Here is a 24,819-nt window from a genome sequence, read left to right as displayed (position 1 = left end):
TCCAAATAAATGAGGTTATTGTTGAATCTAATTGCTTAAAAATGATTTATTGATGTATATTGAATGTTTTGAAATAAAAAAAGGAGCTTAGGAAGAATATTCATCTTAACAGTGTTAATTCTTCCAGCTAGAGTGAGATGAAGCGTTGACCATCTATGCAAGTCTTGCTTATTTTTTTCCATGCTGACAGCAAAATTTTGTTGATAAAGAGCTTTATGTTTACTTGTGATGTTTACTCCAAGGTATTTAAACTGTTCTGCAATGATAAAAGGTAGGGTGTCTAATCTAATATTATATGCTTGAGAATTCACTGGAAAGAGTACACTTTTATTCAGATTAATTCTGAGACCAGAGATCTTTTGAAATTCTGTAAGTGCTGTTAAGACTGCAGGCACAGAATTTTGTGGGTCTGATATATACAGTACCATATCATCTGCATAGAGAGAAATTTTCTGTTCCAGTCCCTCTCTGATAATCCCCTTTATCTGATCAGCATTTCAACAGTGTATTGCCAGTGGTTCAATGGCGATTGCAAACAGCAGTGGTGACAAGGGGCATCCTTGTCTGGTACCACGTTCTAGTTTAAAGTAGTCTAAACAAATGTTGTTGATACAAACTGAAGCTTCTGGATTGGTATACAATAGTTTGATCCATGCACAAATGTTCGGGCCAAACCCAAATTTCTCTAATGTAGTAAAAAGGTATTTCCATTCAATCATGTCAAATGCTTTTTCTGCATCCAATGATAATAATATTTCTGGGGTGTTTGACTTTGGTGAGTATATTATATTAAATAGGCGTCGAAGATTTGAAGATAAGTGTCGACCCTTGATAAATCCAGTTTGATCTTGTGATATTACCGAAGGGAGCACTTTCTCCATCCTTCTAGCTATGATTTTTGAGAGTATTTTAACTTCATTATCCAAAAGTGAAATTGGTCTGTATGATGCACATTGTAATAAGTCGTTATTTTGTTTAGGAAAAACTGTGATTAATGCTTGGTGAAAAGTTTGAGGAAGAGTTTGATTGTCTCTGGCTTCTGTAAATGTTGCTAATAGGAGAGGAGCTAGCTAAGCGGAGAATTTCCTATAAAATTCTGCAGGGCCTGCTGCTTTCCCGCCTTGAAGTGACTTTATAGCATCTAGAAATTCTGATAACGCCAGAGGTTTATCGAGTTCCTCCGCACTAAAAGTGTCTATTTGTGGTATCTGTAATGTACCCACTGTTGTCTTTTTTTGTTGAAATTAGAGTAAATTATGCAGGCTGAGAGGGGTTCCCAAACTTTTTCATATGACTGTATATAGCTCAGGCTTCATGAACTATCCATAAGAAAACAGATGAAGGATGTTTAGGTTCATGTCTGTCTCCTTTTTGCTTTCTCAGTCCTTTAAAGATTTCAGCTATATTTTCAAAATAAGAGTATATACCTTGAAATATAAATATAAATAAATTATATATATAAAGATATTTAGTATACTTTTAAAATATTTAATTTAGCCCTTTCTTCTTACAAACTGCTTATCACAGATTGCTCCTGTGGAGAATGATGACAGTTATGATGAGCTGAAGAGAGATGCCAAGACTTGCTTATCACTTATGTCTCAGGGGCTTCTGTATCCACACCAAATACCATTGGTGCTGCAAGTTCTCAACCAGGTAAGACAGTGATATCAAAATATTGTGTCACAAGTTTAACTATAATTATGTATACAGATGACAGTGAGTTCTTCCATTTGTGCAGAATTCAGGCAGTAGTGTAACCTTTCAAAACATTTTCAGCCTGGTACAAATTTGTCCAGTATTGCAAATAATGCGCATGGTCTTTCACATTATCTCAAGCAAAACGCCTAGATTTATTCAAGATCAACAAAAAGGTACCACTTTCAATCATTCATTCAAATACAAACAAATACACTGGCTACCGAATGCCAAATAGGACAAAGGAATTTGATAAATATATAACATGTGAGTTAGGTGGTAAAATGAACATGGCAGAATTGTAGCTTTGTCTGCAAGCTGGTGTTTTTGATATTACCCCGTAAATAAGTATCAAGATATTTGTACATATTATCTGAATTCCTTTTTGGGGATAATTATAGAAATAAGAATGTAAAGCACAAGCCAATTTTATGCAATAAGTGCATTTACTGTATTCATTCCTAAATATAATCGTTGGCTGATAAGGCCTGATCATTTTTTTTCATGACCGCAGGATAGAGGGAGAAAATGTGAGGTTTTTGCTATGTGCTTTTAAATGCAGTGAGCAGAAACAACATAATATCAATATGTACAAACAAATGTACAATAAAGTCTAGTTCAAAATATTTTGAAAACCAATAAATTTACAGCATGCAATAATTTATCAGCTAGTGAAAAGTCAAATAAACAGTATTTAAAGAAGCTAGACCAATAAAAGGGTGTTTTTTTTCATGTCTCTTTTAAAGGCTGCCCTTTTTTTGGTTTTATGTTGCCATTTGCTCTCCTGTAGCTATACTTCCTCTTTTATCTTAAGCTCAACATTTTATTATCATTGCATGAGCAAGCAATTGGATAATCAATGCAAGTCATAACTCAGATTTTTTTTTTCTTTTTCACCTGACATATAGGAATGGTGCATATATTATTTACTGAAGCATTATAAATTAGCAGTACTGTACATTATGACAGAAAAATGTCAGTCACTAAGAAGTCTTACACAGAGAACACGTTAATGGTGTAACATAAGTTAATGGTGTAATAATCTGTTAAGCATTACTTTACACTGCAACAGTACTGGTAATCTGTATTGATGGGCTTTGAATATTTGGTAAACAGTGAAATGTGTCTTGAGTGTATTTGACCATATTACTGTGCTATTGCTGTCAAATGTAGTGACAAAAAAACTTTCTGTATAAATGTAAAATCAAGTATATACAACATGAACTGGCTCTAGAAGACAATGACTGAAGCACATAGACTCCTAAATATTGTTTATGTATGTGCTTTGAATGGTTTGTGAGCTTGTGCAGCTCTAGCCTTGTTAAGTTTCTTAAAGAATAATTTCCTGATTTATGAATTTCATTATATTAATAAGGATTTTTCAGATTTAACAACTAGAGTTTTTACCTCTATAACTGTCCTTTGATATTTTAGAATAACACATTTATACACTCTTGACTTAATCATTAACACTCATCTTCTGGTTGAATATCAGCAATCCCCGGGGTCACTTTAAGTGTCAGGAGTCCTGTCCACCAGGCCACAGTGGCCCCCTGGCAGCCTTGAGTTCTTGTTTGACCTTAAATAGTTAGGACGTCATGAAAGCCTTATGTACGTATAAATAGTGGGACTCCCATTGTCCTTTTTGGTGTCTTGTCACTTACAATTAATGTCCTACAGTAACACCAACGTCTTATTACACTGCTTTGGAACAGTCAGTTGTTGCTTACATTTCATAGAAACAGAGATTACTGCCAGCTGATGGCCTATGCATGTCATACATTGATTTTTAAAGAAATCTCTTATTCCCACAATCTTTGTCTTTTTGTGTCCATCCCTATCATCTGTCCTATGCAATCATCATATACCTTCTGCCACATGTAGTTTCACAGCTCACCACATCATCCTTCCAACCATCTCCATCAACTTTGTTCCAAGTATTAAAGCATCTGGAATGTTGATGGTTTTTCATTTCATGGACGGGATAATGTTTTTTTTTGTTTGAATTTAAAGGTGATGTGTCAACAGAAAGGAACAAAGACTTACTATTGTTGGGAGCACTTCCTCGCTTATGTTTCCTGCTATCCCCAGCAGATGTCTGTTACCTTTGTGTCCCCATAACAAATATATTTAACAGAGATGTTCTCTCTTTCTATCCTGTCTTGAAACAGTAAGGAAACCTAATTATTTAATTTTCCTCTTCAGTAGCTCACTCTCTTTTATTATCCTAAACCCTTCTTTCAGTGCAAAATGTAATCATTATTTGCTGTATAGGACATTAGGGAATGTTGCTCGCTGACTGTCTGATACACGAGACTGTTAGTGTGTCCCAAGTTTTCATGTAAACAGGCCACTCTATATTTGTGTTTACAGCTCTTTTAAAAATTGTGGAACACACTAGAACTTCCCAAGAATAAAGCTTTGCCTTTACCACTTCAATAGAAAGGAGTCTCTGATCGCTGGAGCTTATATTGAACTGAGAAATCCTCACTGACCTGGAGCAGTTCATTGACCATAATACTGGCAGCTGTGCCTTGTTGGCTCGTGACCTTTTCTGTCAAATCATGAGAGAGTGAGCCTCTGATACATTCTGGTCCTGCATAGTGTTTATCTTTTGGTTGCTGTCTTGTCAAATTAAAAGAGGACTTCATTAGTTCGCTGCACTCACTATGAACAGTTGTCTATATTGTATTGTTTTGTCCTCCAAACAACATCCAAGTTACTTTTATTTGGACACGCATTTTTTAACTCACACAGTGATGGGAATCTAGGGGAAAAAATGACAAGGAAAAGGTGAAAATCCCTTGGGTGATTTGGACAGGCTTCAAGTTCCATTCAAGTTCCAAGCACCATCCAGCTGCTCCGGCTCGACCGGCCCTTCCCCCGGCCACTCTGTAAATGTTCCGGCCTCTCTTGTAGGGCATGCATCCACTTGGCACCCGCTATGGATTAAACGCGGGCCCGTGTCACTTTGCGTCCCTATTTCATTATATACGGTACCGGCTTTATCTACCTGTACCGCCAAATCGATCACTACAGGAGACTCCCGACCAAATCGGCATAAAAATTCATCTACCTTTCTTAAAGGCGCATTAGCCGCTGCTCCCAGCTCCCCAACGATTTTCTTTATTGTTGTCACAACCTGTAAGAAATTGTGCACGGCCTGAAGCAACTTCTCCAGCTCGTGCATGTCTAAGAAGTTACATAATTCAGCCGGAGGCAGGCTCGAGCCATCACTAGCCTTACCCTCCGGCTGGGAGCCAATAAGCACGCCCGCTCCTGGCACGTGCTCAGACAGGTCCCACAAGGGAATCTGGGATTTGGAGTTCTTTTCGGAGGTCCACGGTGCTGCTTTTGGCTGAATGCGATCCGTCTGTATCGATTTATCTACGGACCGATCAGTCATTTCCCGGACCTCCTTACCTTTTTGTAGGGAAAGCGGTGCTTCGCTCGCCTCCCTTTTCCCCTTCAGAATAACCAAGTCCATCTTTCCCTGGGTGAAGCCACAAGCAGTTGAACACGGACCTTCTCCTTCCCATAATCCTTCGGGGTGGGTCACGTGTCCTTCGCCGGCACCCGACATGTGGAAGTCCTTTGGGTTACTCGTTTGCCTGAACGAGAGCACACCATCGCCTTCGGGTTTGTCTTCTGCCTCCCGCAGAGCTTTCGGATGTACATCTGGGAGGTTTGTACATGGGATAACGTGTTAATTTAAAAAGATTCTCAAGCACATTCCCGGCACATACCTCGTCGGAGACGTCCTCCTCCGGAAATCTCTCCCGAAGCGTAGCCGCTCCATGGCTCGTCTTGAGCGCAGGCAATGTCGAGCGCTAGACCTCCGCTGTTGGTGGCGCTCTGCTTTGTCTTCTTCTTCCCCATGACGGACTTGATAAAGGTGAGGTTTGGCGATTTTTCTCTGCCTGTCGTGACGCTGCCTTTTTAAGGTTCTGTCCACAGAAAATTTGAAAACAATAGACAATAGACGTTAGAAGACCCTGCCGACTATGCCACTGTGACAGATAAGGGCGTTCTTGCACCCTTGTACCCTCAGATACCAGATAAAAAGTCCAATTATTATTTATTAAAATAATAATGTGCACAAAGCACGCTCCTCTCCACAATTCTCTAATAATCAAACAAACAATAATCAATCACAATCCTCCAAACTCCCAGACTTTTAGCACCCTGCCTCCCAACTCAGCTTGTCCGTTTGGGATCTCCCACAGTCCTTTATACTCCTTGACCCGGAAGCGTGTCACCCTCTCTGTCCATGTGACCTGGAACACTTCCGGGTCAGATAAAAATCCTTTTTTCTTCACCCAGGAAGCACATCCTTCTCTTTGTCCATGTGACTATGACTTACTTCCTGGGCATAAGGCAAATAGTCTCTGGGCCTCCCTGCAGTGACTCCTGCTGGCCCCATGGTATCCAGCAGGGCTGTGAATAAAGACTCCAATGTCCATAATGCCCTGCTGGTCTTCGGGGCACCTCCATACTGCAGGGAGGGCTCCACCTGGCGGCGTGGGGGTATTGGCCGGGATGAACAGCCGGCCATACATCACAACAGGCAGTCCTTGGTTACGTATGAGATAGGAACTATAGGTTTGTACTTAAATTTAATTTGTATGTAAGTCGGAACAGGTACATTATTTTAATAAATGCTGTTTTTGACGGACTGTAACCAAGTACTCTGCCAATGAATGGTGGAGTTTCACCTCTCTCTGACCTTTTTATTATTTCTATTTTATTTCAATGGTGATGGTTTTTCTCTTCTTTACTGTATCACTATCACTTGCATCAGATTTTTGTTTCAGAGACATTCTTGAAGGGTGAAGACAAAAGGTTAAGATGAGTTCTTCTGCACAGCACTGTACACGCTATCACAGCAGGAAGGCACCCGTTGTCAACACATCCGATGTACTGACAAGAGACAACTTCCTGCTATGTGCGTAACAGTACAAGAAGGCTTGCTATTGAGAATGCATGAGGGCAGCGAGAAGCAGTTCACCACCTGCCCACCACACAGTCACCTCCACTACAGTATGCTGTAGCATCCGTCCTCTGAGAACGAACACGGTGCAGCCAAAGGCAGGTAGTGAATCGCCCACCACCGCCCCCATTCAACAGGCAGCCACCCGAGGCACACTACAATGCTACCCCCTGCCGCCCTGTTTACCCTCAGTGGCCTCCATTCAGCCACACCTGGGTCAATGCTTGCAGCATTACCAGCCGCCCACCGAGAACAAACAGGGCAGCCGTGTGTGGTGAGCAGGCAGTGAAACACCCCCCTCCGCTCTAGCCAGTCTGCATCCAATCAGGAGCAGTACCTGCGGCGGCATGGTGGGCGGGCAGCAAACCGCCCCATCAAGCCTCCGTCCTGCACACGAGCAATAGCTGTGGCCCCGGTGACTATGGACCACGGGTCACCGGGAGCCGCCCGAGGGACACTACACTGCGCGAGCAGCAAAATCGTCCCTCTCCAGCTTCCATCCAGCCACCGCTTTCAGCGTCCCCAGGCCAAAGATGATGGAAGGGCAGTTACTGAGGCGCATGCGTCGCAGCTGTGGCCCCTTTCGTAAGTCGTAGGTCGGATGTCCGTAACTTGGGGACTACCTGTATGGTTATGTGTGGGCCCACCCAGAAGTCATGTTGTCCTCTACATTGCAACAACTTGTCTATCACTTCATCAACAGTCATCAGTTTTTACTTGGGACCTTCTGTAGAATTGTCTTTCAGGGCACTGTTTGTCCTAAGTCTGTGTTCATCAGCTTGTATAAGTACTTTTCTGGTGCCCATGTTGGTTCCTGTTTTACTGAATTGCCCATTGTATCCATGTCATGTTCTGGTTCATGCCCCTTGGCTTCTTCAATTCAGTTCCGTTTTATTGACCTAAGAGGTAAATTTGGTTTGTCAGCAGGTTTTACAAAGAGACCACAACATAACATTAAAAACACATCAACAAAGACACAGAACAGTACAAATAAATAAAATATTGCAGTAAGCACAATACCTATGGTGAAACAGTAGATGAAACATATTAAACATATTTTTTTTGAAGAAGAAGATAACATCCCAAGCAATCAAGTCTAACTTACACAACAAAGAAAATAACATTACATACAATCAGGTTGAACTTAGCAAAACAGAATTCCACGCCCACCCAAGAGAAAGAGAGGAAAGCCAGCAGCAAGGGCAAAAGTTTAAAAACAACAAATAAGGAACAATTTTGCCCCCAGAATATAAATGCTTATACTAAAAGTTTATTAATTGGATCCTTTTTATATTTTAAAAAACGTTTTGAATGGATCCTCTAAGCTTTAATTTTTTTTCTCAAATAGTACAGTATATCAGTTACACACTAACTTATAAAACATGGGTTGGGGCTCTTCCAGTTGAGCAAAATAAGTCGTTGTGCTAGTAGTGTGGTATAGGCAATTACAATTTGTCCTCCTTCACTTTAAGCCCATCTGGGAGTCCACCGAACACAGCTGTTAATGGGTCAGGAGTGATTGTCACGCTAAGGCTGTCTGATAGGCATTCAAAGATATTTGTCCAAAATTATGTTAATTTGGGGCACTCCAAAACATGTGGCCCAGTGAGGCTGAAGCTAGATTGCAACGTACGCAGGTTAGATCTTGCCCTGGATACATGTTGGACGATTTTCAACAAGATAAATGTGATTAATGAAAGATTTTAAGTTGAATGACTTAATGGTTTGCACAATTGGAGATAGAATGTATTCTATGCATTGCTGCCTTCCACTCCTTTTCTGAGATGTTAACTGAAACATACTTTCCTCACTGTACCCTAGGATCTTTGAAAAAAATATGTTTTTATATATTTTTGAAATGCTGTCGGGAGTCTTTAAGACTGATCAGTATTTCTTCTGGAATAGAAATGGATGGGAGGTGTGGAAAATTGGGTAGGTTCCTTTTAGCAAAGTTTGTGATTTGAAAGTAGTGGAAAAATTGTGTTGCTGGGAAGTTAATTGTTTATAAGGTGAAAAAACTTTATCTATGTGCAGTTCTCTAAGTGTTTTAATCCTGGACGTTTTTCAAAGATTAAATACTGTGTAGATTTGAGAGAGTGGTAAAAGGTAATTATTATGTAGTGGGGCAAGAGATAATAGCTTCTTTTGCCTTGAATTGATGGATTAAAGGCCAGAAGTTTACATGACCGTCATCTTTAAATTCTTCCATGAGATCCCTGAATTCAATGAGGACTGATTGAGGTCATTTATGTTAGGTGGAATGCCTAGAGGGGGTTTCGGCGGTCTCGTGGCCCGGAACCCCTGCAGATTTTTTTTTTCTCCTGCCGTCTGGAGTTTATTTATTTATTTATTTATTTTGTCCTCCCTGGCCAACGGACCTTAATTTTATTCTGTTAATTAGTTCCCTAATTTTAATTCTTATTTATTTTGTCTTTTTTTTCTTTCTTCATTTTGTAAAGCACTTTGAGCTACATTGTTTGAATGGAAATGTGCTATATAAATGATGTTGTTGTTGTTGTTGAAGTGCATCCTGCGTTGGTTCCGTATTCTGAGTAACTAATGGACAGTCAGGTTATTGGTATATTGATGATAACTTTTATTTACTTGGGCATACAGCAGGATATATAAAGAAGTACAACAAGATTTTAATTCTATTGCAGACCAGGCATGTGTGTATTCATCATATGTGTCATTGTCCAGGTCTTTATAACTTGTGTATTTGCCATTCAGTAATAAAATAAAGGTTAGGTAGTCCCATGCCATTAGACATAAACATTAAACCAATATTTAAACTTGATCGATGGTTGATGCAAATACTATCTGTATAACCTGTGATTTAAGCCTGTGGATGTTTGTTAAAATTGAACTTTTTTAAAAGATTAATAGCAGTTAAAATGAAAGACTGTTTGAAGCAGATGTATGTTAATTATCCCTGGAACCATGAACATTTTACTCTTGGCACATGTGTTCATGTCATTAATTGATTTTGAATTACTTTGGCAGTGGTGCTTACTTTGAAGTATGCTGTAGAAAATGTGTTATTTGATTGTTTATGGGGTTTTATTTTTCTTAATAAATGACACTGGTTATCTGAACTGTTCATTTTTGGATGCCACCTTCATATTGATTGCTGTTATAAAGTATATAAAATCGGTTATGCATTCAAAATATTTTATGGAAAAAAACAAATTCGTTGTACTTGCAGTTGGTTATGAGTCTATTCTGCACACTAAAACACAGCTTTGAAGATCAGCAATAGGTAACCATATAATATTATTTATGTGTGCATATTAATTTGCAGTTAACAGGGAGAAATATGGGAGGCATCAGAAATGACCTTTATTGATGTTTATTTCATTATCTGTGATTTATAATTTGCTTTGGTCACATTTCAAAGTTATTGTCTTGTTTTGTATAGACAGCGGGAAGTAGCTCCTGGCATGCTAGATACACTGTACTCACCTACCTCCAAACAATGGTGTTCTACAACCTTTTTACCTTTTTAAATGATGAAGAAACAGTGACGGATGTTCAGTGGCTGGTTATCAGACTACTTGAAGATGAACAGCTCGAGGTAAGAAAAACTGAAAAAGACAAGCTTCTTAAATGATAGCTGAATTGGTATGTAAACTTAGGGGAACTAAAACTGATTTTTTTTTTTAAGTAGTGGAACTTAGAATTAAATCCTGTTATTTTACTATTTTCTTAACTAATGCTTCTTTGGGTTGTCAGTCTTTAACAAGAACACACAGGAGAGCTGACAGTTTGTTCTCTTTGGTCAGAACAAAATTTTTAAGGAAAGATAAACACTATTTTAAGATTTCTTTGGAATACACTTTTTAAAAAGTGTTAAAACTGATTTTTGAAATATGATTTTTTTACATATTTGTTTATTTTTACATTTCTTTGTATAAATATTAGGAGATTCGTTGGTTGTCTTTCATACCTCATAATTCGTAACACCCTTGACCCGATCATTATCAATGCAATTTTAAAATTTCGATATGCAGCTGTGAAAAAGAATGAAGTCTTACGCTTTTAGTAGGTTATTTACATTATTTTTAGACATGCAATACTTCACAAATTGCACAAGTTACAACTTTTGATTAATATAGTTAACGTTTACTCTATGTTATGAAGAGGTGAAGAATCAGTGCTCGAATATTTCAATGAGTAGAGTAAATGACAAAAATAAAAAACAACCATTTCAAATCTATATTTTCACTTTAAAGAGATTGGCAAAGTGACTATGTTTGATGCTGCACAGTGGGTTGGTTGACATTAACAGGGGAGGTGGCCACTTTCACACTTTGTCCTAGTAGCTGTTAAATGCCACGTTTATTTCACAGTTTGTTTTTTTTTTTATTTGATTCAGTTAACTACAGTTGTAGTGTATATGTATGCTTATAATATGAGGTGGAATCCCAAAATAGATAGTTGCAATTAAACAGTAAATAAGAAGAAAAGGTGAAATCCTTAAGATGTACCCAGAAGTGTTCAGGAAACGAAAATGTGTGGGTAAAGTATTGGATTTTTAACAATATCAGTGGGTATTTCAAAATCAGTACCAGAAAAGAAAACTGGTACTGTGCCTTCGCTGCTCCTCAAGTTAAGTTCAATTAAAGATGTTGCTATTTCCATTCCATCGCATCTGTTTGACTCTTTAACTAACCGAGTACCTGCTCTGGATAATCTCCTATGATTCTGTCATTTTAATGCATTGTCCATATGGGGACTGTTATACACAGTTTTAAGACTTTCTGATATTTACAGCTTTTGTAAATGTTGTACCAGGGTGATATAGTTGCATCCCAAAATCCAACCAATGTGGCTCAACTATAACTTACTGCTGTTTAGCCCCTTCATAATGCACAATTTCCAACTGTTTCCAAGTGACCCAGAAGACCACACTGTTTTTATAATGTGTATAATTACACATGCAGGTCCAGTGCAATGTGCACTCCTGATTCAGCACAAGCCCACTTACCACGAGGTATCTGCTGATCTTGCTGTTGCTAAGGCAACATTGTATCGCTGCCAGTGAAGCAATTTTGTTTTCTTTACCGCAATGGCAGGCTCCATTCTGTTACTTACCTGACATAGAAAACGTACTAAACCAATTAAAAAAGAAACAGCAAACTGATTTCAATCTGTAGTTTCCATGTATTACTGTACTGTATTACTGTATGCTTCAGTGTTTAGAACATTGTTATTAGTATGAAGCTGCTTTTTAATTTTGTTTATTAAAAATTACTTATCAATGGGGAAAAAAATATTGATTATGTTAGATTTATTTATGTCATAAAGCTGTATGGCAAAAAAGTAGTTAGCCATACTGCCTCACTAGGTTCAAATTCCAGAACACTCACTGACCATGCAGAGTCTGTTTTTTGTGTGCCTTGTTTTTTATCTATCAGTTGACATCGATATGAATGTTTTATGTGTGGGTGTATACACCATATGAAGGACCAGTGTCCCATTTAGGCATGGTACTTGCCTTACTACAAGTATGGCTGGGATAGGCTCCAGCATTGAGTTACCCTAAATTTATTTGTAGGATCTGAAACCTTTATGCATATTCTGAAGGTTGAGTAAAAAATTTGTCTGTGATGTGAGCATTGAAAATTAATACACTAATCAGATACTTGAACAATAGAATACATATTAAGCAAAAATATAGTTATGTTTTTGTGTTCGTAACAATTATGAGCATTTGAAATCACATCTTTTTTTTTATTTATATTTTGAAGCGTCTTGATGTCTAGTTATGCAAGTTGTCAAGTTTTTTGGGGTTCCCCGTTATTATTGGATCTCTAGACCCCCCCAAAAATTGTTTTTAGGCAGAGTACGCTTACAGATGTCTATAGCAAAAATGATCAGGGGGACTTGAAAGTTGTGCATGCCACATCAACCAGCCCAAGGGGATCACCGCCGAATGGGAATAAGGGGTCAAAGTTACCCCTGTGCACAAACTTTTTAAAAAATCGGGATAGGCAATATAGGCATGTAGAGTTCTGTTTTATGGTATTCTGAGGTTGCTGATCTTGAATATGATAATACTTTTGATGTTTGGTTCTACAATGGTGATCCTAACCCTCTTAAGACCTATTCCCAGAAGATTAAAAATTACAAATTTCAAACTTAAGCAAGTAGGGTATCATTTTTAGACTATTTAAAGGTCAACAGTTATGAATATGATGTTATTTTTATTCTCTAGCCCTATAAGAACCTCTATCAGAGGGTGAGAAATGACACATTTCGAATGCATTTGAGAATATTTATACTTTAAATGTTGAAATTGAAGCACACATTTTAATATTTCAAATATATGACACAACTCAATTCCTTTTTATTATATACCTCCTGAAGTAAATCATTACATATGTTATGGACAGCCTGAATGGGGAGGAGCTTGTGCTAATTTGGATTTTTAACTTACTATTACAAAAAATAATACTGCTGTATTGTTATTACTTATTTGGCTGACAACTTTATCCAAGGTGACTCGAGAGCTACAATTCATTGTATCTCTTTATTGTTTTTCCAGTTGGAGCACAGACAGTTGAAGTGACGTGGTCATGGCTATACAGTGTCAGTAGTGGGATTTAAACCAACAGCCTTAGGGTCTAAAGTCCATAGCCCTAATTAGTATGCCACAATCACACTGCCTGTCTACTATATAATGTAAAGCAGGCAACATATCATTAATATTTTATTTTTTTAAAGTTGTTTTTTTTTTTTTGTTCTTTTTCTATTTCAAAGGGTAAAAGCAGATACAATCTAACAGCAATTTGAACTGAGTTTTTTTAAAAGCTTTACTTGGAAAATGCCATCTGTAGACTGGATGCTGTTACCTGTGTTTTAACTCATGCAGCCTTACTTATTGCATACTAGAAACTAAAAACATTTTAATCAAGCAAAGCCAAGTAAATGTGATATAAATTTGTGTAAATAGGTTGCTCATTTTTTATCATTTTTTATGTCTGTACATCTTTTACTGATCTTCCCTTGGTTTGGCATTGTGCTGACCAGTTAAAGTGTATATACTGTATTGTAGGATTCTGCAGTATATGCAGACACTAATGTATTCCCACTGAGCTGCTGCCTGCTGATGTTGAAAGAACAAACTCATGGGAGTTTAAAGAGATTCTCATATGGGTTTATAAAAGGACAACAGTGATGTGCAGCCACTCTGCTGTCACTATAACCTTTTCATTTTTTTTGTCTGTCTCTCCAAACTCTGCATTCTAGGTAAGGGAGATTGCCGCCACCACACTCGGTGGCCTGCTGCAGTGCAACTTCTTGAACATGGATGCTTCCATGCAGACTCATTTTGAGAAACTCTGTAAAACTCGCCTTCCGAAAAAGAGAAAGAGAGACCCTGGGGCAGTGATGGACACCATTCCTCCAGCAGGTAGTGTAAAGTGCAGTGGCGACAACAAAAAGTATACTTGCTGGTGTCAAACACCTCCACCTCCTCCTTATACTTTCAGTTTACATTAAACTGTAAGACTAGAAAAGAAACATATCTGACATGAAAATATGTGAATGCTAAGAAATAATTTGGACATTCATACTGTGTGCCTTTTTATTAAGTATGATTGTAGGAGATAATTATAGTTGTAAAAGTTAACTTACCTTTTATTAATCAATCCATCCATCCATCCGTCCTCTTCTGCTTATCCAACGTCAGGTCGCGGGGGCAGCAGCTTGAGCAAAGGTGCCCAGACTTCCCTCTCCCCGGCCACTTCTTCCAGCTCAACTGTGGGAATCCCGAGGTGTTCCCAGGCCAGCCAGGAGACTTAGTCCCTCCAGCGTGTCCTAGGTCTTCCCCGGGGCCTCCTCCTGGTTGGATGTGCCCGGAATACCTCACCAGGTAGGCATCCAAGAGGCACCCTTATCAGATGCCCGAGCCACCTCATCTGACTCCTCTCAATGCAGAGGAGCAGCGGCTCTACTCTGAGCCCCTCCCTGATGACTGAGCTTATTTCAGCCGCTTGTATTCTCAATCTCGTTCTTTCAGTCACTACCCATAGCTCATGACCATAGGTGATGGTAGGAACGTAGATCGACTGGTAAATTGAGAGCGTTGCCTTACGGCTCAGCTCCTTTTTCACCACGACAGACCGATGCAGAGCCTGCATCACTGCGGAAGCCGCACCGATCCGCCTGTCAATCTCACACTCCATTCTTCCCTCACTCGTGAACAAGACCCCGAGATACTTGAACTCCTCCACTTGGGGAAGGATCTTGCTCTCAACCCCGAGAGGGCAATCCACCCTTTTCCAGCTGAGGACCATGGTCTCAGATTTGGAGGTGCTGATTCCCATCCCAGACGCTTCACACTCAGCTGCGAACCGATTCAGAGAGAGCTGAAGGTCACAGCCTGATGAAGCAAACAGGACAACATCATCTGCAAAAAGCAGTGACCCAATCCTGAGTCCACCAAACCGGACCCCCTCAACACCCTGACTGTGCCTAGAAATTCTGTCCATAAAAGTTATGAACAGAATCGGTGACAAAGGGCAGCCCTGGCAGACTCCAACTCTCATTGGAAACGGGTTCGACTTACTGCCGGCAATGCGAACCAAGCTCTGACACCGGTTGTACAAGGACCGAACAGCCCTTATCAGGGTGTCTGGTACCCCATACTCCCGGAGCACCCCCCCACAGGATTCCCCAAAGGAACACGGTTGAACGCCTTTTCCATGTCCACAAAACAAATGTAGACTGGTTGGGCAAACTCCCATGCACCCTCCAGGACCCTGCTAAGGGTGTAGAGCTGGTCCACTGTTCCGCGACCAGGACGAAAACCACCCTGTTCCTCCTGAATCCGAGGTTCGACTATCCAACGGACCCTCCTCTCCAGAACACCCGAATAGACTTTTCCAGGGAGGCTGAGGAGTGTGATCCCTCTGTAGTTGGAACACACCCTCTGGTCCTCCTTCTTAAAGAGGGGGACCACCACCCCGGTCTGCCAATCCAGAGGCACTGTCCCCGATGTCAATGCGATGTTGCAGAGATGTGTCAACCAAGACAGTACTACAACATCCAGAGCCTTGAGGAAATCCGAGCATATCTCATCCACCCCCGGGGCCCTGCCACCAAGGATTTTTTTTAACCACCTTGGTGACCTCAGTCCCAGAGATGGGATAGCCCACCTCCAAGTCCCCAAGCTCTGCTTCCTCATTGGAAGGCATGTTAATGGGATTGAGGAGGTCTTCGAAGTACTTCCCCCACCAACCCACAACATCCTGAGTCGAGGTCAGCAGCGCACCATCCCCACCATATACAGTGTTGACACTGCACTGCTTCCCCACTTCTAATGTGCATGATTTTCAACCGCATCACATTTAACACCAGAGTTTTACAAGTTCACTTTATTTATTTATTTTTTTTTTTAATCGCTGTCCATATAGGCAATATTGACTTGTAAATGATTAACTAACAATCTGGTCAATATAAAGTTATTTATTTGAAGGCAAGCACAATTCTACAAGAATTTTTCTACTGAAAAAGTGTTGGTGCTTAAAGTGCTTTACTGAGCTGAACTTTAAACTTAAAAAATCTCAAGATAAATTAACTAAAAAGAAAATCTAAATTAAGTGTTTTAAGGGCTTCAAACTGAACATCTCATTGCTCAATGTCTTATGGACTATCCTCCATTGCAGTCACATGCCCCTCGGATGGCCAACTCCTGTATTTTGGCCTTCTTGATCTTTGGCCTTGACTAAACCAGCTGGCCACACTCTCTCTAGCATCAAAATCTTCCAGACTTGGGCATGAGCATGCTCGACCTCAATGTGTCCAATAAGTATATTCACCGGTCTTCCTCTCTGCAAGATACGACCGTACACAATGACGCATTCCTTTGTGGCGATATCTCTGTCTCCGTCTATCAGGAACGCCATGTACGCACTGTTCGCAATTTGCACAGACGTCTTTTTTTCAATGTATCTGCGATGACTCCTATAAATTGGCGCGCGACATCATTGCTGTACGTCGGGTTTACGTTCAAGCCATTTTTCTTCATAAGAATTATTTCGGACTTGAATTTAGTGAAGGGAAGTTCTTCTTTTGCAATATTGTAGGCAACGTTAAACTTAATTATCATCTCGGCTGATGATCTGTTTGCTGCTGCCTGCCGCTGAAAGGCAGCGGGGAGAGGGGACACTTGAGCAGTGCATTTATTGCGGCATGTAATGTGTTTTATAGATGCATTGTGCTTTTTCAGCGTTTCAATTCTAAATGTATTAGAACCAGTCACAAATGCACTAATGCCGGCCATGGTCTTCCCACACTCTTTACAGTAAATACAGTGCATTATATTATCGGCTTTACTGTATCTTAGCCAGGGAAACTGGTCATGCCACTCTTTTCGAAATGTATACACTTTACCCTTTTTAATTTCAGTGGGCTCGGACTTGATTCGTATGTGGCTCATTATCTAATGCCGTCTCCGGACCAGGGCTTGCTATAACTTGGGAGGTTGATGGCTCCGTGTCAGAGCATTGATTATGATTTTCAGACGGATCAGGCCCTAACTTAACATTCTTAACGAAAAAGCTGTCAATCGTTCTTTTCATCTTCTCTCATAATCCGCGGCTACATCCACTGTTTACCTGATGGGCTACTCACCTCTCTCTGTCTGACTGCATCACATGCATTTTCAAACGTACACACACGTACAGGAATATCTGGACCACGGCCAATCAGAGGGGGGCGGGATCCGCCCTTCACTATCTCTGATTGGTTTAGACCACGATATGGGCCTAATGTGTGTCTGTTGTTGAACAACAGGGAGACTTTAAGAGTCACAGAGTTTCGTTTTTTTTCCCCCTCGAACGGCTGGTCGCACCGGTGCAACCTTTGATTTTTTTTAGTCGCACCATTGAGAAATTAGGTTGCACGTGCGACCAAATTGGTCGCACTCTAGAGCCCTGCTATGTTAATTAATGTTGACTTATGTTTATTTTTTTATTGTGTCTTCTATTTTTCTATTCATTTTGTATAGCACTTTGAGCTACATTTTTTTGTATGAATATGTGCTATATAAATAAATGTTGATTGATTGATTGCTTGCATTTTTCTTAGTAAGGTCAAGTGATGTTTGCATTGTTGCATAATATTGAAGCTTATATTCACCACTGAAAAAATAATTATTGCATTATTTTGTTAAAGTATTGAGTTATTTTACAAAGATATTGCCTACTGCTCCCAGTTAAACTGGGAATGTGCTTGCTACTTTCGTCTGGTGACACCCATTGAGGGAGAGGTTAAGCGTGCAATCAAGTGACAAGGAGTGAACAAAAGTTGTAGGCCTACGTTTAGTTTTAAAAATTAAGTAAATTAATTATAGATGTTTTAACATAGGCCGAGTGATAGCAAAGAGCTGCCATTCCTGTATCACAGTGCCAGAGTTTGAATGAGGTTTTCATGTTGTCCCTGTGCATTTTTGGATTGATTAGAATCTGTGAGTGTGCTGAATTGTTTTAATACTAAATACTGGAAAACTGTCGGTAATACTTCTCAATTAACAAAAACGTGTAGTCCTTTATGTGCTGTGAAGTAAATAACATCCATCCTTTTTTTCAACAACTTGAGCCATGTAGATTCAAAGAGTATTATTGTAATATTATATTATATTGTTGTAATAATAATAATAATATCAGCTCACTACTCAAAACTTGGAGTGCCTGGACTCAAACCCAAGATCATTGGGTTATAAGGCAGCAGGTCTTACCTCTGCACCATTTAAGAATATGTATAAACTCCCTGTCAATTTGACATTTGAGGTTGGGTTTTTAACTCATTGACAGCAACATGTAAATTATGTTTTTTTTCTTTAGTTATATTCTTGAATAAAAGTGCACATTTATTTGGTATTTTAACTATAGTCTTCACACATTATACACTTCTTATCATTATTAGTATAACATGGAAAAAGTTTCTGCTTTAGGTATGTGTTCAGCATTTCTTGCCTCGCATTTCCTTTCATCCTACACTTAACACACATGAAATGCATGTATTCCAAACAACAATATACTTTATTATTTACCCTATACAACTCCAGGAACCTCACAAGCAGATAAGGAGCCTTGGCTTGAGCTGGCAGAACCTTTTGCTCAAATTGAGCTTCGTAAAGGAGGGGATGGGAGAGCTGGGTGCTTGTGCTGATTGACACATTTACAAAACAAAAGATGCTGATGGAGAGGTGCGAAGGGATTTAAGGTGGGCTGGGATTACAAGTATTTTTGTGGGCTTCAGGGATTCTTGTGTTAAATCACAGGAACCTTGAAGATGCTACCAAGGCACATGTGTATGGCAACCTGTAACGTTTGTTCAGTTCTTGTCACTTGATTGCATGATATGCATATCCTTCATCTGTCAATCACTAGCAGTCACTATATGATCAGAATACGCGCATACTTGATGACACCATCACACCAGGCAATATCTTTGCAAAGTAGCGCAATATTTTTGCAGAATAATGCAATAAAAGTTTGTTTTTGAGTAGCAAGAACAAGCTTCCATAGTATAGTACATTTTTGAAAGGATCACAAATCATTTTGTGAAGCACAGAATAATACACATATCAGATCAAGCACATTAAGATGATTACACACTGTCCTGTAAGATATATATTTTCATAGAATGTTTATAGTACTCTGCATTGGGCTGGCTCCCTGCCCAGGGTTTGTTCCTGCCTTGCGCCATGCGGTGGCTGGGATTCGCTCCAGCAGACCCCCGTGACCCTGTGCTAGGATATAGCAGGTTGGAAAATGACTGCTTATAGTACTAGAGTGTTGAACCATTTTAGCCATTATGAATGTAGTGAGAGGTCAAGCAAAATGACACCTTTTATTGGCTAACTAAAAAGATTACAATATGCAAGCTTTCAAGGCAACTCAGGCCCCTTCTTCAGGCAAGATGTAATCAACCTTGTTTATGTACAGTAGTGCTCCCATCTACAGTTACGAATTTTGTGGTTTTGTCCAGGAATTTGCCCATTTATTATTACTGTTTTTATTTTATTCAAAAGAAATGTATGTTTTATTTTCTGTGTGAATGCAAGTCTGAAAAACGCTCATGTTCACATACTATTGAATTTGCATGCTACATTTTGAATGGCTGCCTCTGTATATAAGCCAAATGAAACATAAAATATTTGTTCATTTGTACTTCAAAAACACAATAATTCCCACATTTAAATAATAAGTGTATTTGTTTATTTATTTATTTTGCATTCTCTTGCAGACCTGGTTAAACGCCATGCGGGGGTCCTAGGATTGAGTGCCTGTATATTGTCAAGCCCTTATGATGTACCAACTTGGATGCCCCAGCTTCTGATGGATTTGAGTGTACACCTTAATGACACTCAGCCAATTGAGGTATAACATTTTTTTAAAAAAATACACATATATAAATATTTAAAAATCCCAAGATCATATTGATGGTTTTTTTTTTGTTTGTTTTTTTACGTTTACATTTTTCTTAAAATGAGTTAAAGAGAGATACACCATAGACATTAGGTTCTAACGGATATGACACAAGGTGTGTGTGTGTTTCAGAAGCAGGTAAGTACAGGAATGAGTTGACATCTTTACTGCCTCTATGTAACCCTAAACTGGATTAAGTGTTGCTCAATGATGGGGAAGTGGATGGCAGAGTAAAAGCCTGGCGTTAGTGAGATGCTTCACATTTAGATGCTGATATGTCGATTTAACACTAGAATTACCAGAGCCTACGAAAAAACTCGTAGATCCGGCCCACCTTAAATCCATTCACACCTCTCCACCAGCGTCCTTTGTCCTCTAAATATGCCAATAAAGACAAGCTGCAAGCAGCCAGCTATTCCATCCCCCCACCGACTTAGAACGTGCACAGACTTTTCCCAGCTCATGTCTTGATTGATTATCTGGGACTGAAGTGGAGTTTTAGAGTGGAAATAATAGATCATTATTTGGAACACACGCATTTCATGTGTGTTCCGTTTCTACAGTAATCTGTGTAAACACATTTGTAAAACAGAAACGTTTTTCATATTTTAGTAGTAAATGATAAAATGTAGGCATAAACTATATAATGCACTGAATAAGCCCCTGATCTGACTCTTAAGTAACAGCGTCAGCTGCATTCATACCCTATCTGACGCTGTTCGTTTTCAAATAATATTGCATTAGTGCAATGATGTTTTCACATATATTGTCTCTTTCTTTCAGGTGTGTAATAGAAACCACAGCATAAAGAGAAGTGTGTACATTGTAACAGGTACACACGTTGTAAATGTAGGAAGGACGATCCTTGCATGTGTGTAAACTGTTAACATTTGAATCTGATGATTGCGTATAGCGCTGAACTTACTGCTTTGTACTATTCTGTCCTCTGCATGTCCTGGAGTACAAAAGAAACAGCATACAGCAACATGTGGGGACTGGTAAGATCGGAGGAAAAAAAATGCGGTCACTGATTACAAACTGCAAGATGAAAGAAAGAGACAATATTTGTGAAAACATCATTGCACTAATGCAATATAATTTGAAAACGAACAGCGTCAGATCGGGTTTGAATATACGCCTGATCTAATGCTGTTCTTTTTCAAATAAAATTGCATGTACTGTGCGTTGATGTTGCTGCACTGAATAAGCTCACGCCTTCTGTAACAGTGCCAGCGTGTGTTCAAACCCGATCTGACGCTGTTCGGTTTCAAATAATATTGCATTAGTGCGAAAACAGAAGCCCTCCCGCAAGAAACGTCCACTCACATATAAGAACAACGCAGCTGCACCTGGTGGGGAGGGCTTCTGTTTTCTCCGATCTGAACTCTGTTATAGTGCGTCTTTATTTGAAAATGGAGTCAGATCGGAAGGGGGGGGGGAGTGTGTCTGGAACAGTTGCACCAGGCGTAAAGGAGAAAGATGGCACCGTTTGAATGCAGGACGAAGTCCGGTGTCATCCTGCCAATCACCTGTCCTTCAAAGAAACAGCATGGCTTACAGAGCTCGCCAACGCTATACCGTCCAGATCTAAACACTAGCGTGGTGTATGTGCCCAAAAAAAGTCTAACTGCATTCTCGTGCCATTGCTTGTGTACTAAAGTGTCAGCAGGTATTTTTTGTGGCATTGCACATGTAATTTGTGAGCAAGGCCTTGACGATCAAACAGAGGAAGCTCTGCAGTATACTTGTGCCTTTATGCTGTAGGAAGATAAGTAAATAAAGTAAAACAAAAAAAAAGACACTAACTTTGACAAGTACTATACATTTACAGCGGCTGTTACTGACGCAAATCTGTATACTTTTATTGTATAATATTAACAATAAGAACAGCTCACTACTCAAAACGTTTATTTTGGGAGATGTTAAGACTCGAACCCAGAACCTTCTGAATTGGAGTCAGCAAGTCTAACCAGTATACTACCCTAGAAGTCGGGACAACACACAACACTAACCTAATTTATTTTTCTTCGGTTATAGTCTAGGAAAAAAGCGCATTTGTACTGTTATACTTGTATCTTTTGTGAAAGTGTTTCTTTGATATTTGGAATTCAGGCTTCACACATTATGCACTTAATGTCTATATTTTGTCAATTATTACTAAAACATGAAAAACGTTTCTATTTTAATGATGTATTTACTGTGCATAGATCATTGTAGACATGGAACACACATGAAATCCAAGTATTCCAAATAATGATAAAGTATGTATATAAGGTGTCATTTTGCTTGACTTCTCACTGTATACAACTGTAAGCAACTGACACGCAGGTAAACAGACTTGAGCTGAGAAAACTGTGTGCCGGTGGGGGATGTGATAGCAGACTGCTTGCTGTTTGCTGCTTATCAACACATTTAAAGGACAAAAGATACTGACGGAGAGGTGAGAAGCGTTTTAAGGTGGGACGGATCTACGAGTTTATTCGTAGGCTTTGGTAATTCTAGTGTTAATGAGAAAAATATCAAACCTTTTTATCTCTTTTCAAGTCAAACCTACATAAGACCTCACAGTGCATTTGCCGTTACAGATGACTGTCAAGAAGACCCTTTCAAATTTCCGAAGAACACATCACGACAACTGGCAGGAGCACAAGCAGCAGTTTACGGATGATCAGCTGCTGGTTCTCACGGACTTGCTGGTGTCCCCGTGCTATTATGCATAACAAATCTGAGCGCATTTGGTATGCGCTGATGGTGGATGACGAACCTGCATGCAATAACTATGAAGTTTTTATGGACTTCTCATTTCCCAGTTGTTTAAATCTGTTTAGAGTTTGTACGCATTTTATTCCCCATTCGAAGGGTTTAAACAAGTTAACTGCTCATGTTTTAAAGTTGTACATTTTTATAATGATGAAAAATTACGTTTGTGACAAAAAGTAGCACTCTTCCAGAAAGTAAATGCTTTCAAAAACATTACATAACGTTTTTTTGGGTTTTTTTTAAGAAACGTAAAGGTTTTTTTTTTTTTTTCGATGCTGTATGAATAGACACTTGAAGAGCAGCATTTTTACTTTTTGTTTTTTAAAGTAACGAGAACTTCAGACAGTAAAATCTACCTTTCACATTTGTTCAGCTAATCAGTTTGTTAGCAGCATAAGCTTCATAAATTCTTCCTTGGAAGAGCGGCTTTTAAATTAACATTTCTTTCTTGAGGCAGTCTATCTTTGTCACTGACCAAAAACATTTTAAGTTCTTGAAATGAGAAATTTGTATATGCATTTAGCAACAACCTTTACATTTCTCATATACTTAATATTTAAGGTTAACATTAGCAGGGACTTTAGTCTGCCAAGTTTGTAATATTCTTGTACAGTGTTTGCTTGCAACATTTCTCAGGCTGCTGAATGATGATGATGCCATCAGCTGGTTCTTTTTCATATTATGTGTTATGTATAGGTGTAAAAGAACTTGTACAAAATGTAGAAACCTAGCACTAGCCAAATATATTGTACAAAAATGTAATCTTTACAAAATGAACATCTGAATGATACATTAGTGTAAAGAGTTACATTAGTTAGTGGTGTAAACTATATAGTGGTTATGTGAAATATTTTCATATGCCAGGAATAATTAGTTGGTTTGGCTGCTTTTAATTTATTTATCATACTGAAGAATGATTTTTTTTTTTTTTTTTACACATCAAGTATAATTACATTTACACATGCATTTGGCTTGGAGTTTGATGTGCAAGTCAGACACGATAGCAGAAAATGGCACTGATGCTGTGTTTTTTGCTTTCTTCGTTAAAAGTGGTGCTTAAGCAAATGAAAGCAAATTAGGGCTCTTCCATCTATTTCATGAGTTTATTTTAAATTAAGTAAGTTGGGTAAGTTTTTGCTTAAAACCCTGAAGTATCTAACCACTATATAGGGTAGTGCCAAAAACTGCAGTGAAGATTATAGATGTAATGTTGAATGATTCAATAAAAAATGCCAATAAATGGATTGTTTGTATTGAAGGTGTTGCTGCGTGACTTATTACGTTGGATTTATTCTGCAGGGAGGGCTGCCTGAACATCACGACATTCAGCAAGGAGATGTGGCAGCTTTACGTCAGCTGCAGTGTTAGCTGCTTTTTTGAAATCAAAATAACATCTTCACATATGAGCGCTGCCATTTTATTGAAATTAATGCAGCTCCAATCTCGTTGTAATAAAATTCATGAGACCATAAAAATTGTGAAAGAATCAGTCTCAACACACAAAAAAGGTTTGGGGCACCCACCCGTATATTGTCCCTGTCTGCAAAAAGGGATTGAAATAGGCATTGATGTGCATGCGTTGAGTTCCAGACTGAACTGACTTTAGTGGTGAAATGATGGCAGCTTTAAAAGCCAAAACCGGGCATGATGTCATCTAACGCCAGAACCCGAAGTGATGTTCTAGGCACCGGAAGTGACGTCAGTCTTGTCGCCGGAAGTGACGTTGTTGGTGGCCTGGCCTGTGGAGATAACAGAAGTAAGTTTAGCGCACCCTGCCATCCCCTGGTCCAGTCAGCTTGTTCCTAAAACCCCCAGCCCAGACCCAGTGGGTGGCCGTACCGGTCCGTGATGTAGCTCCAGGAAAGGGCTTGTAGTACTCTTCGACGATAAATGACTGAAAACCTGTAAGGCTGTATATCTAAAAACTACCTC

The 24,819-nt window shown here is 39.3% G+C and overlaps 1 protein-coding gene across 2 annotated transcripts in view; it reads left to right on the top strand.

Moving 5' to 3' along the window:
• Window positions 1-24,145, top strand: part of psme4a (proteasome activator subunit 4a) — a 173,720-nt gene extending 149,575 nt beyond the window's left edge. For both annotated transcript variants that reach the window (XM_039739140.1, XM_039739139.1), the window contains 5 exons: window positions 1,528-1,656; window positions 10,107-10,262; window positions 13,940-14,102; window positions 19,946-20,079; window positions 22,713-24,145. In XM_039739140.1, the coding sequence (XP_039595074.1) occupies window positions 1,528-1,656; window positions 10,107-10,262; window positions 13,940-14,102; window positions 19,946-20,079; window positions 22,713-22,847 (717 nt within the window). In that variant the 3' untranslated portion in view covers window positions 22,848-24,145. The remainder of the gene's footprint in view (window positions 1-1,527; window positions 1,657-10,106; window positions 10,263-13,939; window positions 14,103-19,945; window positions 20,080-22,712) is intronic.
• Window positions 24,146-24,819: the final 674 nt, after the last annotated feature.

Source organism: Polypterus senegalus, chromosome 16 (assembly GCF_016835505.1).
Source record: "Polypterus senegalus isolate Bchr_013 chromosome 16, ASM1683550v1, whole genome shotgun sequence".
Classification (NCBI taxonomy): Eukaryota; Metazoa; Chordata; class Cladistia; order Polypteriformes; family Polypteridae; genus Polypterus; species Polypterus senegalus.
This window is presented reverse-complemented; position numbering and strand designations above follow the sequence as displayed.